The following is a 20,049-nucleotide window of genomic DNA, read 5'->3' as shown; positions in this document are numbered from 1 at the left end:
GATGTACCAGCCCGACCGAGGGTAGGATAGGGCTGGGACCGAGGGTGATGCGGAATACACCGTGTTGTATTTTATTTATGTCATACCAACCTGATAAAACACACATTTCAACGCAAAATGCTCCTGAAGTTGAGAGAGTTTTTTGTCCTCGAACAAAGGAATCGTAACAACATCGAGTCCAACCTCCGAATCCGGCATTCAAATTTTCGACAGCGGCGCAACCGGCGCACTCGAAATGCATTCTAAATATTCTCTAAAAGCCCGTGTGATACAACTTAGAACCCCATGTGATACGGAAAATTACCACCCGGTCCGGAACTCCCGTATCAAACGTTTTCGCGGCCCAGGTATGACATAAGTAGTAATATCATCAGATAAGATTTATTACGCCTGTAACTCTGATTCAATTTGGTCTCAGGAAAAGTCAGCCATAGACCATTTGGACAAACCATCATCTACGGTGCCATCAACGACTGACAGCTCACAAGGTGATTTTTTTTAAATTTTGCATATAGCTGCTTGATGGATGGTCAAGCGTGAATTGTGCCCTAATTGTACAACAGTGTAAAGAAGTTGCCTATAAATAGGTTCTTCAAACACGTGTGTATATTATGGTTTGTCGACCAAATATGGATGTTTAACATATATCTATTATCTGTACTTTTGTAACGCTGTTTTGGGTCAGTATCTAAATAGTGTGCTTTCGTGTTAAAGGCGTTCTATTTAAAGGAAGGTTAATTTTTTATTTATTTCAAACATGGATTAACTCGAAATACCACTTTAGAAATATATTGATCTTGTCGACAATATGAAGAGACACATGTACATATTGTTAATCGCTGATACTGTTTCAAATTCTGCTTACATTATTTGATCGGGGAAAGAGTATTCTGAGCTATAAAGATCTCCAAGACCCTTGTAGCTTATTATTCTGTCTTCTTGCCGTAAAAGAACTGTTGATTGCAATTCTTTTGTGTTTTTCTATACGATCCCAGAACTAGTTTCTAGTAGTGTACGCCAAAAATAGTTACTCAAGCAACTGGATAAAATTTTGAAACAGTCAGACGTTTCAGACAGCATCCGCTGTCTTTCGTCAGTTTCTAGTAGTTATTTTCGAAATTGCATACTGGAGGCTCTAGTGGAGATGTGGACTCGAAGATTAGGCTACACCAAGTAATTTTTATGGATGACGTCCTTTGGAGACCCTAAATCTAATGCGAGAGCGCGAAAAAAAAAACAAGAAGGGCCGAAAAAAACAAAATGCCTAGATTTGAAATATGATGCGACGACACATGTTAGGACACAAATTGAATGAGAGAACACAGTGTAACAACTAACAATTCTTTGATTCATCATGAAAAAAGCAATAATTTGAATAGATCAGTTGAAGTTGAACAGCAGTTGTTGTCCTGTCCTGTTTCTTTCCATATCCCATTGATTTTGCAGACCTGCAGAAACATATTATATCAAAAAGGAACTCTTTGGTCATAATTACAGGAAGCGCAATTTCTTGTTTTTTTTCTGGGAACAGACCAAAATCAATGCGCGCGCGGACGTCATCCATAAAAATTACTTGGTGTAGCCTTAGCTTCGGCGGTGGCGGATCCGAGCCGGGCAGCTTCAATGGAATCTACGGGGTTGCCGTGTCTACCGACAACGAGATTTTCGGGACCGACTACCACAACAACCGAGTCCAGGTCTTCGGCATGACAGGCAAATTCCTCCGCCTCTTTCCAACGGTAGTACAGGGTGGTGGTGCACATAATAAACTGATAAACCCTTACGGTGTTGCGATTGACGGGGTGGGTAATGTGTGGGTATCGGGGGCTAGTAAAAATGATTTCCAACAAGCGCAAGTCCATGTAGTAAAGTACGGCAAGCGGGATGGACAGCCACTCGCCATGTTTGAAAAACCAACCGATCGTATGACGCCGACAATTGCCTTTGACAAGTGCGATAGCAAAATCATTGTAGCTGTCTCCAAAGAGGTATTGATGTTCCTACCAAACGGCTCGCTTTATCAGAGTTTTGTCATGAGTCATAGTGACGTTGTAAATGTCTCCCATGTAATGTCCGGTAACAACGGGAACATCTTTGTTGCGGAGTACGACAGTGTCCATGTATACGATCATGCTGGACATAACCTATTATCATTCGGCGGCTGGGGAGCAAGTGAAGGTAAAATGCATTGGCCCGGCGGTATTTGCATGCACCCTTCGGGTAACATCATTGTAGCGAATACTGGAAACAATCGGATTGACACGTTCACAAGCCGGGGCGAATTTGTCCGCACTGTTGTCCATATGACCGGTCCAGGCGCTATTGCACTGGGACCAGATGGTCAGCTGGTGGTGGCTAATATTCGTACTGTTACTATATTTCCACGCCAAGTGGTCTATCCCTAAAGCCCCTGTCACACTTGTGCGTATATACAAGCCCGCATGGGTACGTATTAACATGTTTTTGGTTTAGTTTAAGTTTGCAGCCGGCGAGTAAGTGATTCCTTAGGTTCGATCCCTAGGCTGCACAACGGTGGGTCAAAGTAGAAAACAACTTTTCCCCCGCAAACTTTATTCAAACAAAAAAAAGATTAATGCGCAACTCACGCGCACTTGAATATACGCACAAGTGTGACAGGGCCCTAAGGTTGCATATGACTCACCTGCACGTTTTTCACACTTCCCAGAATCCTTTGCTACATATATACCTTGCTGGTTCAGTACGGTAATGTCGCAAAAGATAGATTCGTGGAGAATTCTACATTTTGTTATGCAGAGTGTTTCTAAAGGCCTTTTATTTGACTTTATCGAGTGGTTTTGAGACGCTACCGTAAACCTACGAGGATCCTGTAGCAAAGGACCATGGGAAGAAAAAAATGTGAATGTTGCTATTGATCTATAGGAATAGCCTACGGCTATTGGCAGGATCGTCCTGTCAGCAGTAGAAAAATCTGCACTGCTGACAGGATCATCCTGTCGGCAGTAGAAAGAATGCACTGCTGACAGGATCATCCTGTCAGAAGCCACTTGCTTAGGAATAACTTGATGATGATGAATACACTGCTATACTTTATCACTACACTAAAATTTAATCCGTGAATGCTTAAGTGTTGGAAGAAAGTTTAGCATTTGTGATTTATTTAGCAACAAGAGACACCAGATTTGTATAAAATATAAGCATTCCAATCAGCAGTACCAAGGAGAAAAGACAAAAGTTTGCCCTAAGCAGAATGACTTTCGTTGTGTGGTAGTGACATGACAAGTATGTAATATAAAAATGTACTTCATTGCAATAAGAGTGCCCATCATGAGAAGTGAGAAAACGCACCTAGTACCTAGTAATAGTATTTTGACGGTAATTAACGTTATTAAGTTTCAACGTTTTTATATTAATGAAAAAATAGAAAACATAGAGAGTTTGATGTATGCACTATATAGAACAGTACAGAAAGTTACAATATCGTGAATATCTTCTCTCTTTTTGCTTATACTTTGACCTAAGTGGGAAATTCAATGACAATATCTGTGATACTGTCATTCCATACGAGTAGACGGGTTTCTCAAACTCTGACATACGAATTGTGTTTGTTGCTCACTGTTGTCAACTTTATGTGAATTAGTAAACTATTGATTGGCGATTCGCATTCAGTGTTTTTAAGATTGCTATTTTTACACGTTTGTAAACCTTTTCGAGTAACGAGTCGCATCCGCTTTCATACATTCTAACAGGCACTGCACAAGAGAAGGCGGGTATTTTGACAAATATTCAAACATCACACACAAAAAAAGTTGCTACTTTGGGGAGCTTTCGAGACGAACGCTGTCCCTTTATCAACCCGATAAATGCAGATCTCGTATTGGAGTTCTCTTGTCACAAGACTTGATGTTGATTATCACGTAGCAAGAAACAGCCTTGTATGCAGGCTTGAGGCAAGTCGTCTAGAGCACGATACAAGAATGCTTTATTTGTACACTGCGAGTATACACGGAAAACACTGTGAGAATACGCCAGGCCATTACATCTGCTTGGAGATTTTCCTGACCAACATTGACGCACTCCTCTCAATAAAGCCCACTTTGTATCGTGCTTAAATACGTCAGCGTGCTGTCAGTCACAAAGGCGGTGCTGCGCATTAACTGTTTACTTTTGAACACGCCGAATGGCTAAATGTTTTTACCTGCGACAATTCATCACGTCCAGACAGGAGCGGCAAACAATGTTATCAACAGGTTAGTTTACACTCGAACTGACCCGCTTCGACCTCTGAACCGGTCACAAATAAACCCCTGTTCTTAACTGAAATGTTTTGAGAGTCAAGAACTAACCAGGCAATTTTCAAACTCAAAGAACGATGTACAAGAAGATATGTGTTCTTTAGTTGTTTCTTGTAATGAGTTTTTGATTTAATGTAAAATCTATTTGTAAAAACAATCACGCAAACGAGAGAAAATACTTCTGCCATACGATACTTTTGTGTTGTTAATACATAAATAGGCCTTTAGCGAAGGCGATTTAGACCGCTTTATACTACTATTTTTTCACCACTGTGAAATGTAACTATGTATCATACCACTCAATGTACAGGGTTATCGCCTAACGGATAAAGGGGACACAATAAACATCGTAATCATTGACCTACCGCATACCATGTAGAGCATAGTAACGGTAAAGTGGGATATGTATACGCTGAGGAAACTGTTGATCTTTTAAGAACTTTAAGAGTGTGTCGTTTATTACCTTATGCCATGAGTTTATTTGAAAGTGATTAGAATCATGATCAGTCAATCAATCGACAAAGTTTTAGACTTTGGATATGCGGTTAGCAAGTGTGTGTATGACAATGTAAATATATTTCAACGGCTAAGAAAACACGTCCCGTGGTTTATACGTAAGACGTCACTGCCTACGTATCCACATACTTTGTCCAAATGTTCATGCCCTTAACCAAATATTTAAAAGATTGAATGCGTAAATATATGGACACGCTACCAACCCACGCACTGGCAATCAAGAGCAAAGGTAAGAAGAGCGAAGTCTTACTTCAATGATTGAAAGCAAATGAATCAATTTTATTCTACCAGGCCTTAAACTTGATTGGTAAAGTCCGTTCATATATAAACGTACATTATACAAGCACAATATATCATTCGATAAACAGGACAAAGTTTACTGCCGATACTTACATCAACAGCTCAAATTATTGATCTGTTAAAAGTATGAAAGTCTGTAGGAAAATTTACAAGACTAGCCAATATTTTTTAAGCGCAAAAAAGTATGTCCCTTACCAGTGGTCGTCCCAAATTTAGGATCGGTAGGTTTTGTTATGGTCAGTAGGGTAAACGGTAACACGAAGTTTTTCCTTGGCCTTAATTTGTGTCTTATCGAACTAGATCATAAGAAGTACGGTATCCCTTGACTACATGACAGGTGTGACGCTTTCACCCTCGTAAATAAAACAAGCAGGGACACCTGCCGCGCCCATTTGGTCAACAGAAGACCGACCATAAACAGTCACCCATTCAGGGTTCACCTTTTTACCGGAATACAACGGAATACACCGGAATACACATAAAGAACGGAATACCGATCACCATCAGTATTTCCTAGTGATTTCTTGTTCCATAAATACATTATTTCATGCCAAATTACAGCAACCTGTGAGGTTTACTCATCAAAGCATAGTGTATTCCGGTAGATTTCACCCTCCTTTATGGGCATTCCGTTGCATCGCGGTGTATTCCTGTGTTCTCCGGTGAAAAAGGCGGACCCACCATAAACACTGCGTGGTCAGTTCTTCAAGTGACTCCAGCGGGCAGTTTGTGTCCGGGGATTATTTTTTCACCATGTGGTTCTTCAGAGCACACCTGTTGCTGTTAGGTCTACTACTATGGGTAACAGCAGTAAACTCTTTCATACCGCTGGTTGGATTCAGCCTGAACCCAACGGATGATGACGGCGACGACAACTGGTCCCACGGCGCCATCACCCGCCGGGCAGTGCTGGACGCCGCGGCGGACTTCCTCCGCGACCTGCCCGACTGCGACCTCGGGTCCCTGGCCACCGTCCGACCTAGCGAGATCTTTCAGGAGATTTCCAAGATCTTCATGTCGTGTTTTGGAAGAGTAGTCTCCGCAGCAAGGTTTTACCAGGCAGCTATTCAGGTTGGTAGTACGTACATGTAACTTTGGCGCGAAGGCCGTTAACAATTAGGCTGCAAAGAGAATATGACATAGATTTCAGAAAACAATACATGCACTCTCTAAAACAGTAAAGTATACTTCTCAATGTTTATTTCAATCTTTGTAAATTCCCAGACACCCCTATAAATTTTGTAACTTATATCCTTAAGGCTAGAGTAAATGTTGGCTGACACGAAGTCAGTTAACAATCATCTTAGATTGACAATGTCATTGCAGGCATATCTTAGGTTTAAACTCAAATGTGAAGCACTTTAAAAGGGAAGGGATAACTCCGATCAATTTTTCACACAAATGTTTGTCTAGGGTAGACAAACAATGCTTCGAACTCAATCTGACCCTAACATGACCTCTTTAAGGTATTGCTTGTCATGTGCATACCAACACGTCACAAAGGCTGGAGCTTATCGAAAAATCTCCAGGCAGGTAGTACAATAAACTTGTGTTTAACGTTGGTATTGCATTTTAAAAATGGTCCGACTTCCTTATAATTACCTTAAAACGTATGTACTAAATTTTACAGAACTCCATAACCAGTATATTAGGTGTTACTCAAATATTTCGCCAGAATCTCATTCTGTGCATGTGTCCTTCAAATTGTTTACACGTCTCCCGTACGCCTTATATCCTTTCGAGTGCCCGGTTGTATTATCAGTTGTTCGTTTTGTGCGTAGGCAGGGGCGGGTGTTTGTAAATTACAGTAAGTGTCTATAGTGATCATAACATTGAAATGGGGGCAGTGTCAAAAGGTATCCACTTCTTCAATTCAACATACAAAAAAAAGCTTACTTGTCGGGGCAGAGCTGATAGGAAAAACACGTACCGCGCAACCTGTACACTTGTTATTCGTACAACTGGCGGGTGAACTGTCATGCTCGCTTACTTGCTTCTCTGTTCTGTTCTTTGTTCTGTTTAACCAAGAACAGTGATGCAACTGGTCAAAAAGCTCAGCGTCCTGGGATGCTTGCTGTAAACCCTGCTTAAATTCCCCCCCGGCTGTTTAAAAATCTTCTTTTTTTGTTGCAACAGCGGTTTTTACAAGTATTTTTCCAGTGTCCTTGTCCACTAATGGTACTCGTAAATACTATTCTGTTATTCACACTTTGAAAAGCACTGCCGGGTAAAAATTGGAGTAAACATAATTCATTGTCTTATTCTTTGTAAGTATTTTGTCAACAGGTTAATGAGTCAATGTGTTACATACTTTTACAGATTGAGATAGCCAATGGTGGAGTGGACTTGAGTGACGTCACGGGGCACCTGCCGTCTGCCCACTTTGACGCGGAGAAGTTCGTGGACGCCAATGCGAGGCTGTTGGACCTGCGCACTGGGGTCCTGACCGCCATTGAAGAGGGCGAGTACGAGGCTGCACGGGAACTGACGGGGCAGCTGTTTCACACCTTACAGGTAGGCTGCGTCCCTTAAACTATGATTAGACTGATGGTATTGTCAGTCAGAATTACATAATCTGGGCATAGAAAAAATGTTTTGTTAACGTTTACCTGGCTTACTCTAGCAAGGACTTGCCGACTCTACCCTTTTTGGTGTTTTTTCAGGCACGCTTTATCTTTATTTCTGTTGCAATAGAATATTTCGTTTAATTGTACTACGTATACCTTCATAATCAAACTGCTAAAATGGTGATCGGAATCACAACAATTATTTTCTTCGGCCTGATTTACATTTGTTTTTAAAACATTTCCTGGTGTTTTGACGCCCTCGCAAAAATCTTGTTTTTTTTAAGGATTTCTACTCGCACTCCAACTGGGTTGAGATGGGAAATACCGGTCCGAACCTGAACCTGGCCGTCCCGGGGGCAGACATTGGTCCAGTAGCAGACCCACAGACGCAAACGTGTGTCGACTGCTCAAAGTCTTTGCTTTGGTAAGTTGTCTCTTCTGTCATGGAAGGGGCACTAGTGTCACTAAAATGAAAACAGATCTATAGTGGAAGTCACTTGAAGACAGAAGAAAATTATCCAGGCTTTGCATGATGTACAAAATGACTAATAGACTTGTGGATGTACCGACTGATAATTATCTCATACCAGCTCAGAAAAGGACAAGAAATAGTCATGTCTTTAAGTACCAGAGTTATCAACCAAGGATTGATATGTTCAAAAATTCGTATTTCCCGAGAACCATTATAGTAGAATGGAACTCGTTGTCATCAGATGCTGTAGAAACATGTTCACTAAATAGCTTCAAAGAACGATTGCAGTCAGATGTGCAAAAGTTAGGTGTGACAAGCCGTTCAGTGTGATATAACCAGCTGCTCCCGCGCCGCGTGCCTGCGAAGCTGGTGTGTTACGCCGAAGGGCGGTTATACCGGCTATACAGATACAGATGGCAAACCAAAACGTACAGATGGCACTATTGGGAACAAGACTGCTTCCCAAATATCTATTTTTAGCTACCCAGACGCCATTGTACATTAGAAATCTTAATTAGCCAAAATTCATTCAATCAAACTAGCTATGTTCAATGCACCAATCGTGGGGACCTCCAACTATGTTAAGACCAAAATTATATAGCAGCAGCATAACCAGAGAAACTAAAAACGGCTTTCAGTCCTTTAAAGTGACCATAACTCCATTAATGAACTTTCTTGGTTTAAAAGGGATAGGGATAGAATGCTGTAAAACCCACAGCACTGCAGCAGTTTTCCCTTGATGATGTATTATTAGGTTGCCTTCCCTTACCTTTTCCCGAAGTTTAATGGCTGGATCTACCTCTCAATGCTTGATGCAGAAAGATTATCAAACTTCAGGTTGTACTGAATGAAATTTGATATCCAATGACATTGACCGTTCATTTCTACACAGGTATCAGTGCGAAGGGAACATTATAGACTCCGTTAACCAGCAGGGTCTCCTAACCAGCGGTTACTACGGAGGTCAGACGGACGTGGACGGAAATGACGTACCCAAACCGGAAAATGGTAGGAAAAAAATAGTTTTGTGTCTGTTTTTAAAGCATTATGATATTGAAGATTTAGGAACAGAAATGTAAATCATGTTTGATCATTCATTGCGCATGGATAAACACGCTGTTAAGTCAACTTTTCAGACGTTATGCAGATAATTAGCCATCAACAACTTAAGTCCTGCTTGTAGTCTTTACGTCACTGATACACTGTTAAAACTTTCGAAGTCATAACAGTAAGGCGGCTTCTTCTTCTTCTTTCGGCACGGTTGATCATGAGCCGCTTTTACGGATATAATTAGCAGCTGCCAAGGATTTTTCATGTATTCATAAATAATATATCTTATTTCAGTAAAATGCAGTCATGGCGGACGTCTGGACGGGACCCAGGACATCGCCCCTAAAGGCGGCATCAACAAGGACTCGGAATGGTCGATCCTGTCACCCCACTCCAGGTACCACTACCGGGCAGCGCAGCTGGCTGTCCAGGCCAGCAGGAACTTCCTCAATATGATCAGGCAGGCGAAGGTACGCACAAGCAGATCTACACGGAACAAAATCGTATAAGCTAACCAGAAAAGCTCAAGGCAGCAAGAGATGGTGCCTGACTGGACCTTCTCTTAGACTAGCTGACTGGGGCTTTTCTGGCTAGCTTCATAATATTCGATTTTGCACCGTGTAGATGTGCTTGGAGACGAAGTCAAAGGTACGAGAAAGCAAGACGAACATGCTCAGCTAACTGTTTAGAAAATAAAATACATTTCCTCTTTTGCTAAGTTTATATGTATCAACGAGTAGGTCAACTATGAACTTAGTCCTCAATTCGTAGTTGTCATAGCTGTCATACCACATCACTTGATATGAACTAAGTTGTTTTTATGGCTTTCTTATAAGCTACTCAACAGAAAAAAACCCTCCATATAGTTACTTTCGAGCAACACTACTATTAATAATGACTACTGACGTTGCTTCAAATTACTTGCAACTTTAAACATATTTTTATAGCTTGGAAATCTTCATCATCATCCTCGCCGCTTTTTAGTAAGCACTGAGTCGGGCCGTCATTGCTTTTCACCTTGCTTTGTTTACTACTGCTTCCAAATGCACTATGAACGACATAGATTTATGGGTGCAAAAGTTAGACGGGGCAATTTGGTAACAACACCAATTTCACAGTCATGACGTTCCTCCGTTTACAGGGCGACGCTCAGTTCGCTAATTTCCTGAACCTGAACACCGGCAGCACGCTGTGCTTCGTGATCGACACCACGGGCAGCATGGCTGACGACATCGCCGCCTCCAAGCAGCGCGCCTACGAGATCATAGACAGCAGGGTGGGATCACCCACAGAACCGTCCAACTACGTCCTCGTGCCTTTTAACGACCCAGGTATGACATTCTTCTGAAGATATTTGTATAGCAAGTACTTCCTAAGGGTGACATCCTCTGGAGACCCCATCTCTACTGCAAAAGTGAAAAAAAACAAGATGCATAGATTTCACGAAAGAAAGCACAAGCATTGCAATAGGAATTAAAGGGCAAATCCTGGTATCGCCAGATTAGTAGTTTGGTAGCCTAAAATCAGTTGACAACAACCATCTAGGCTACCACACTAGTGTCGGTTCTGCAAGTATGCTCAGCTCAAAGTTACCACACAACATGTTTCCCACTTTCGATACTCTCTTGTCATGTTAATTGACGGACTACTATTTTGAAACATTTTATTGATGTGCGGTCCAATTCTATACCTGCTATTTCAATGTTTCATGCGCCTAACAGTATTGATTCTGTTCGGGTCCGAAAAATGTTGTCCCTGGGATAACTAAAAGAAATAGCAACACCTATATGAACTAGACTTTAAAACCTCGCATCTGCTCGTGCAAAGTAAGTCGGCATTATATCAAGACAACAACACCAACAAACAATGATACATTATCCTTGTGTATATCATAGACTTCGGCCCCGCCCTGGCGACAAATGAGGCGGACATATTTAAGCAGGAGATTGACCAGCTCCGTGCGCTGGGGGGCGGAGACGAGCCCGAGTTCTCCCTGAGCGCCATCCGGCTCGCGCTGGTGGAGAGTCTGCCCGCCTCCACCGTCTTCGTCTTCACGGACGCCCCGGCAAAGGACGCCGAGCTGCGAGACACCGTGGTCTCACTGGCCAATCAGAAGAACATAAAGGTACTGTTTACACAATGGCGTTCCCTTATGTAGTTATTGTCCAAGAGATTTTCATTTCATACTCAATATTTTCAACGACCACTGTCCGATGCAATGGACAAATTGGTAGATTGTCAGTTTGCAATTCGCTTAGTCGTGAGTTCGTTCCCCGGCCGAGTTATATCTAAATCTTAAAAACGGTAGATACTTAATTCTATGCTTAGCATAGAAAAGAATATGATAGTTAAACACACAACACTTGAAGTATACTATCCCCCTACTGTAGTGATCTCACAAAGTTGTGTGGCCGAAGGGCTTTTGAAACAGAGATGGGCGCCCTCATATAAATGCACCCTCCTTGTAATTGGGAAGGACATTAATGACTTCCATTTACAAAAATATATTTAATTCCTGTCCTATTCTTGAAATCTTTTTACAGAAATTAATAAAAGAACACTAACGTTCAATGTCTTTATTCCTCCCATACATGCGTCATAGATTACGTTCCTCATCTCTGGCACGATCACGCGCAGACGCAGAAGTGTTCCGCGGAGTAAGAGAGAAGTGGGGAACAGGGATACGTACATATACATCGCCCAGGCTACAGGTTAGGTCTCCGACAACTTCAAAGGAGGAACAAAATGATCTCAGTTATATCAGACTGTAGAGATGTCATGTTGTACTAGCGTTTACAATTCATATTTGTTCAAACCTTGTTGATATATAACACATTTCCTTTTTTTACAACTACATGAAATCAAATTTTTCCCTCACTAAACTTTTTTCAGGCGGTCAAGTGCTGGAGATCGCCAAAGACGAAGTTTTCCAAACGACTCGATTGGTGGACCTTGTGGTGACGTCAGCAGAGGTAGGTTGTTATACATACATCTTCACAGTTATAGCCACTCCCCAACCCCCGTTCAACTAACAACAGTATATCTCTGACATTACGTGCAAACATCCTTCACGCCTTTAGTGCTTTATTCGTTTTCTTTTGTTTGCATTTAGTTTTTCGAAATCATGACTTGTACCTAACTTCAGACGAAGACAAAGGAAACGCACTCACATAAAGACGCATCGATATGTCATGGCGTTGAATTACATCAATTCTGGTTTAATCAAGCGTAACATGCTGCAATAATACAATTTATTGAATGTTGATAGAAATGAACTATTTTCTGGGTTCTTTTCTTCATGATGTAGGTGAACCTACTGACGATGCAGAGCGTGCAGTCCTCGGTCCGTGCCCACACCATCCCCGTGGACTCCTCCATGAGTGACCTGGTGGTGCAGGTCACAGCTGTCGGGGCGACTCTAGAGGTCTTCAACCCTGCAGGTACGAATGAAGTCGCGTCAGTCGTACTATAGGTTAACGACAACACTCGGGGGGGGGGGGTTCTCAGTTGTTTGTGTCCTGACAAAAATATACTTTTTTGTGACGATATACTTTTAGGTTGTAGTAGATCTTTGAACTCGGCCAAGTCCGTCATCGCATCACTGAAAATCACTTTGAGAAAGAAATCTGTCTTTTTCTTAACGTAATGTGTGATTATTGCATAACGCATGGACAAAGTACGTCCTTTTGCTTTAGACGAAGACTGAAGTGCCCTTGCTATTGCCTCTACAAAACCAGATTAGAATTGATAAAGGCTATGCGTCATTCAATAGCCATGAAACTGAGTACATTAGCAGAAGTCCCAAAGCAAAATAGATTAAAAGTGTACACAGGTATAATTTTCTTGCCTTTTGCCATCAAATTCCATAAATATTTTGCTCTCATTGTGATTTTATCGGTTTCTAGTACTTATTTCAATGTAAATGTTTCATGCATTTCTAACAGGTGATCAGTTAGAGATAGGACCCGACGGGCCCGTCACCATTGAGATCCAACTGAACAAGGTCCTCGTGGTGCGCATCCGTGACGTCACGGCAGGCGAATGGCGGATTTCAGTGACGTCATCGGCGACCTATGACCTCCGCGTGTCTGCCCAGAGTACGGTAGACTTCGTGTACTCCTTCGTGAAGATGGTGACGGACACCGACCACTTCGGGGTCAAGGAGATTGAAGGACGCCCTGTGGCAGGTATATCTCACAATAAGCCACCTCACATGTCTGTGTGCGTATGCATGTCGTTCTACGTTGTGATCCAAGGTCAACGTTTAAAACCCCTAGCTTTTGAACGGTTCTGTGTCTAGATGTGCTGGAACATTTGCTAACTTCGAAATATGCTTCCTTAGGGACCTAATCTTGGATCTATTCCAATATGCCATACAATACATGTATATGTATACTGAAAACATAAAACGGCATATATCATTAGTGCAACGCACATTTTAACGATAGACTTTTGACAGACTTTACACTGTTTTAAAGTTCTTACCAAGCCGTGATAACATGTGATAATATTCCTATCGCTGTGTGTAGGCTTTGTTATATGTGTGTGTATCTGTGTGTGCAAGCCTACAACGATCCAAATAGCCAATGCCTGTTTTTCTCATAGAAGCTCATAGTCATAATGCTCTTTTCCAGGTGAGGAGGCTACTATCCGGGTGAACCTGATTGGCTCCGACCCAACCCAGGTGTCTGACGTCACGGCCCTGTCTCTGGTGGCGTTGGACGGGAGAGTCCTTCAGACCCTCACACTGCAGGAGAACGAGCCGCTCACGGAGTACTTCGCCACGTCATCGGCACTCCCGACAGTGCCCTTTCGGTGTAGACTGGAAGGAAAAGACTCGGGGTGAGTTATTCAAAGAAAATGAAATTTCAATCATTTTCCTAATTGTACTTTACCTCAATAACTTGAAACAAAAAGATGAGTATGATTATATTATTTAAAGTTTCCTAATAGCCAAAATTTCATCACTATATTAACTAATAGTTGTTTTAGTCGAAATACATCGGCCCTGAATATATGCTAACGTTAGTAAATCCCCGCAGTATTTTACTGACATTGACCCGTTTAATCTCTAATAGAGTGTAGAGCCAAAGTTTTTTAATGAAAATCATATTCTTTAATATCTTAATTGTGAATATCTTTCAATGATATACAGTACCTCGTCCAAACTACGACAGGATATTTTAATCACAGTATATACAGTCTGTATAGGCAAACACGTATATGCATTGGTCTTTTCAGGTCCAGTACATTCCAACGGTTGATCACAAGCGTAGTGGAGACATCGACCAGTCAGCTGCAGGGTTCGGTCGACCCCGTGATCAGCCGTCTGCTACCGGGAGGCACGGTGGACTTCCCCTTCACCCTGTCCAACTCCGGTTCGCAAGGAACCTTCGCGATCGTCGCTACCGACGACAAGGGTTTTGTCAGAAGAGTTGATCCTACAAGGTGAGACCAAGTTTTGATGCCCTACCGACATGTGTCGCTTTTGGGATGTGTTTTCCCATAAATATTTTGTTTCAAAAACCTAATACGAGTGCGCAAACACGATACGAGTGATGTATTGTGGTCTAGTCACATTTTAAGTTCCTTGGCCGGTACGCAATTCACTCTCGAGTTTTCGACGTTTTTGCACTGGTCTGCTGCTGTACATAGGGGTGCACTGGTTTCAACTGAATGTTTATCATGGCCAAACCCGTCTGTCGCGCTGCATAAAGTACCCTCCTAGACAAGCGGATACTGCTTTTAGTCAATTGATTTTAACTTCTATTTAATATACTCAGACCTGAACACAACGCCTGGGTATGAGGTTGCTTACAATGGTTATATGATTGTGATTTTAAGAGCTGACAGTGTAACGTATCATAACATCTAATAATCCATTGGCTTCCGACTGTATGGCGCTGCCTTTTTTGTTCGGAGGTCGTGCATGAATTTGCTGGTACCACGTCATTTCTATGCATTTGCATGACATACACGAGTTTGCAGTTTCAAAGGGCAAAGGTCATTTGGAGCACTTCAAGGCTGGCCCATTTTTAACATTAACACTTGAGCCTTGAGGTAAGGTGTTTTAACAAGCTGAATATTGTCATGGCGTCAGTTTGATACTTAAAAAGTGTAATGACGTCATTTAATACTATAAATGTAATGACAGAGATTAATTAACATTACAACATTGATAGAGAGCAAAGCAATGCGATCATACGTCTATGCACTTCATTATCATCCTTTTTTTTAGCGTGACGCTCGCCCGGGATGAGACAACTACCGTGACCGTGAGGCTTAGGGCGCCGTCTGGCGTCGCTTTCGGCACGACAACAACGGTGACGTTGACGGCACAGACGACATCGGGAGGATCCTACAACTTCCTGGTGTTCCGCGTCACCGTCAGCCCACCGGTGTGTAACATTTATCCGGCAAACTTTTGCTCAAAATGATATAGTTGAGAATCTGTCCCGTCGTTCCTTTTTTGATTTTTTGAATGACTAGAATTAAAATGTCCATCTTAATTGTATGTCAATGGAAGCGATCAATTGCTTTTGTAATACCGATATTGGCTAAAAAGGGCATATGACATTTTCTTTTTTCAAGTAGATGATAAATTTGTGAAATATCAAGGGATATAATTCGGAATAAGAAAAAAACAAAACGTTTGGTCCATGCAGCAGCTTAGAATTAGAATTGAACGAAGATGAGAAAAAAAATCTTCTGAGTTCTGATTTTTGCCTCAATCACTAGACGTTTTCTTTCATATTCATTTTATATTTCAGCAGATAAACATAATGTAGAACAGGCCGATTCTACAATTTTAAAGAAAAATGTTATCACTAACTTTCTTCTTCACACAAGGACCAAGACAGCGTCCCCCCGACTTGCGCAGTGACAGCGCTGTACGGAAACTGCAAGGACACAGATAAGTCCTCCTGTAACGGCAGGACTTTCTCCGTTACAACAGCGTACAGAGACGAGGTAAGCTAGACCACTTTTCATCATCTTGTCGTAAGAGTGTCACGGATGAACATCACCCTCCTCCTCCAGTCCTTCCTGTCCTCCATTGCTCCCGGTAGTTCTTCTAAATTGCAGCCCGCATCCTCACACAGCTGCTGTATGTAACGGGGGGTGCCCAACCATCGGACGTTTTTTTACGCGCTGGAACTCACGGCGCTCCATTGCTGGTTGCCAGAGAGTGGTCAGGTTTTAATGAATGAATTTTGAACACATTCATCTAAAGACCATACTTGGACAAGAAATGTATTCATACTGTTCATGGGCCCTTCATGCTCCGCGTTACATGCGGAAGACGCTGTGAGACATTTTCACGAATGTACCTTCTGGTTTAGTGCTACGCCAGATAGTGTGCCTAACTTAGTACGCTTTGGTAATTTTGCTCTCTTCGGAAGTTGGTGATGAAGTTAGGGAAATGTAAATAAGGCTTGAAGTCTGCTATATTCTAGCTTTCTTTTGACCGGAAAATTTTGACTGTGTGCACTTCTAACGTCATGTGAGAAGGGCTATATCTAGCGCATCCCAGCTCATGTTCCCACGGGAAATAGGCTACTACGCGGCCCGACGTACGTATTGAATGCGGCCCGACTTACGAAATCATTACGAAAAAACGACACCGCTTACATCAACAATACTCCGTCTACTTATTGGGAAACATCTTCGCCATCTCTGTATTCAGTTTCCTTTTCATAGACGGTACCAATCACATGTTAGAGCGTAACAAAGCTGTGCGTTGAATCGTCCCGCCACCATCGCGGTCCAAAAAAATGGCGGGAAAACAACGTCGTCAGACGACAGCAATGTTTACGTTGTTTTTCTTTGGTCGGTTTTCTTCTCAACAAACACTTAAAGACCCAAATTTTTAGTGTTTTATGAAATTATTTTTCTTATGTGTATGATAGCTGTGTGACTTATGTATCTGCTTGGCACAGGTCGTATATTTAGGTGCCGGGCCGTCTAGCTACGCAGTGACCCTCTACTCAGCGTTGCCATCATTATTGTCAAAATACTACTTTTCGACAAAACAAGAAATGAATATGTACACATATGTTTTGAATGTAAATGACAATTATGTGCATGAACTTTGGTTATTTACCTTCCTTATCAGCATAGTCATTGGACACAAACACGGCGTACTTATGCAAAATAAGATCAGTAAAAAATCCGTGCGATGTTCGAGCGCGTGCGAGGTTCGGGCGGCCCCCGTTAGGTTATGCGAGGTCTGCTTACAATTGAATGTCCATTTCCAGGCCACCTTCTGCCGCTAATATTGACCATGCTCAAGGTTAAAACAAAAACATTTTACTTCCATTTGTGTCCATAAACTGCTGTAGTGAAATTTCAACATGCTTGCCTCTACTTGTTGGCACTCCACATGCCTTTAAGTACCAGAGTTATTAACCAAGGATTGATGTGTTCAAAAATTCGTATTTCCCGAGAATCATAGTAAAATGGAACTCGTTGCGATCAAATACTGTAGAAACACCCTCACTAAATAGCTTTAAAGAACTGTTGCAGTCAGATGTGCAAAAGTTAGGTGTGAAAGACCGTTCAGTGTAAGATAACCAGCTGCCCCCGCGCCGCGTGCCTGCGAAGCTGGTGTGTGACGCCGAAGGGCGGTTATACCGGCTATACAGATACAGATACAAAGATTTTTTCGAATATAATGTTATATATCACAGTTACAGTTAAGATTTTAGAGAAAAAAGATATTGCCGAACTGTATGCAACGGTGATATTTCTAGCTAACGCATGTTCTATCGTGTAGTAGTTTTCTACGCAATTAAAAGGTCGTACGTTCACAAAGCTTGCAGACGACACCACGATATTAATTGATGACGTCATGTGACAGACATTTACGATTTAGTACAAAGTAATTTTCGTCATTGGTTATGTTTTGTTTGCTTGTTTTTACTAGGGATACGGTCTACAGTCCATTAACCCCCGCACCTTCGCCACTAACTACACCTGGACAGTCGAACAGTTCGCCCCAGGTCTGTCGGACACCACCATCATCGCGAACTACACTGCAACTTGCTGCAACCCCAAGTAAGCTATTATTTATCATTACTCAGCTACGTTCATTATTTAGGTCGTGGAATCTGCGTCGTGGCTATTCTCATTACATAATGCGTGGCTACATGATGGCCCTAGGTTTGCACATGCAGTGACGTAAAACCTGTTGGGCGAATTCAATTAACTCGGCTAAAGCCCCGTATCGTTTCTCCGGTATTTAGGGCATATACAAAAGTTTACAGAAAAATACCATACCTTGCGACGTTTCACCTATACATCAAAAGATATATGTGTTCTTGATCTCGCCGAATAGAGAGAACAAGTCATACTTTACAATGTCTGTATAGCCCGGATATACAGACGAAATACAATTATTTCTGTACAGGCACCAGCTCAAAACTAATGATTTTACGACATTATCGCATTAACGGCCATCCCGTAGTACAGTAATATTGTACTGAAAGATTGTTTGACTGGCACGACTGCCCGACATCAAGAATATACGACATCCATTTTAGTCACAAAACATATATTTTCCAAAATTTCAATACATTTGCACTTAGATTTTATAATAATAAGACTGGTTTATTCATCAGTGATCTCATAGCAGCTATTAAGCTGAATTGCCGAGGCACATTACATTTCATTTCATTTATAAATCCTTAATGATCTGTTCTTTTATTCTAGAGTTGAATTTGCAGTTAGTGACCGAGTGGGCAACTACGAAATCTGCACTGTGGACCTGACTCCACCGCAAGGGCTGTCGGGAGGGGCAATAGCGGGCATCGTCATAGGCGTTCTACTCGCTGTGATCATCATCGTCTTCATCATTGTCTACTGTTGCTGTATACGGAGGAGGCAGAAAGACGACCAAACAGACTCACAGGTAGCCAAACGCCCGGAGAAGCCCGACAAGGAAGAAAAGAAGAAGGATAAGACCGAGGTAGCGATAAGAGACGGCGACCAAGGGCGCCGGTTTTGGTACAGGTTCGCCCGGAAACAGGAAGTGACGACGAGCGGAAGCGGAAATGTCGTCATGAAGAAGACGGAAACGCACGAGACCAGGGTGGAGGTCCACAAGACGGTGGTGACCGAGAGCCGCCAGGTGGAGAAAAAGGTCAAGGTCAAGGGTCACAAGAGAGTCTAACCTTTGCCTGTGTGTGAGTCGAAATATCAGCAAAACATAGACAACCTTGGTTTCTCGTTGTGTAATGTAATGTAATTTAATGTGATTTAATGCCTTCTTGATTGCACTTTATTGTGACACAGGAAAATATGTATTCAGGACACATTGTCACAGAAAAAATAGGCATCTATAGGACTGAAAACTACAATCTACTAGCTTTTAAACCTTAGTATATATTCTAAAACTAGTGAATTTTCAACATTTACGATAGTGAAGATGAGACTCAATTCCTTAATTAGCAGGTTATCTACAGATTAGCTACAACATGTCAAAAAAAAGGTCCAGGACAGCTTTGGATAGGAGTTGATATTATCTCATGTATAAGATCTTTAAAGCATTATATATTAATCAATATATTAAGACTTTAAATGTACATCGTTTGCAGCTTCTTGTTACACTATCTTTCTTTTTGTTTAAATATAATGCTACAATTCAGCATTAGAAGTAAAAGCATTTACCACAACATCTCTAACGTTTGACAAAACTACCACTTTCACACGCACATGTTTGTTTGTTGACTTGTGTAACTATACATAATAGAGTGAAGTATTAAACAATAAAAAGCTCAACAGCCTGTTTCAAACATCATTATACAACAGTTCTTTTTCCTGTCATATGTACATGATCTGCTCATTGTAATATGATATAAAAAATACCATTTGC

General features: G+C 41.7%; 1 protein-coding gene across 1 annotated transcript; it reads left to right on the top strand.

Annotated features, from left to right (window-relative positions):
* Nucleotides 1–5,778: 5,778 nt before the first annotated feature.
* On the top strand, nucleotides 5,779–19,974 carry LOC136429447 (von Willebrand factor A domain-containing protein 7-like). Its single transcript, XM_066419280.1, has 17 exons — nucleotides 5,779–6,161; nucleotides 7,410–7,604; nucleotides 7,942–8,081; nucleotides 9,022–9,137; nucleotides 9,474–9,649; nucleotides 10,321–10,510; nucleotides 11,075–11,304; nucleotides 11,782–11,890; nucleotides 12,072–12,151; nucleotides 12,487–12,619; nucleotides 13,124–13,366; nucleotides 13,814–14,021; nucleotides 14,421–14,627; nucleotides 15,418–15,577; nucleotides 16,029–16,148; nucleotides 18,103–18,233; nucleotides 18,888–19,974. The coding sequence occupies exons 1-17, from the start codon at nucleotides 5,844–5,846 to the stop codon at nucleotides 19,345–19,347; spliced, it is 3,216 nt and encodes a 1,071-aa protein (XP_066275377.1). The 5' UTR covers nucleotides 5,779–5,843; the 3' UTR covers nucleotides 19,348–19,974.
* Nucleotides 19,975–20,049: the final 75 nt, after the last annotated feature.

The sequence above is a fragment of the Branchiostoma lanceolatum genome, chromosome 1 (assembly GCF_035083965.1).
Source record: "Branchiostoma lanceolatum isolate klBraLanc5 chromosome 1, klBraLanc5.hap2, whole genome shotgun sequence".
Classification (NCBI taxonomy): Eukaryota; Metazoa; Chordata; class Leptocardii; order Amphioxiformes; family Branchiostomatidae; genus Branchiostoma; species Branchiostoma lanceolatum.
The sequence above is the reverse complement of the archived record's forward strand: the minus strand, read 5'-3'. Positions and strand labels throughout refer to the sequence as shown.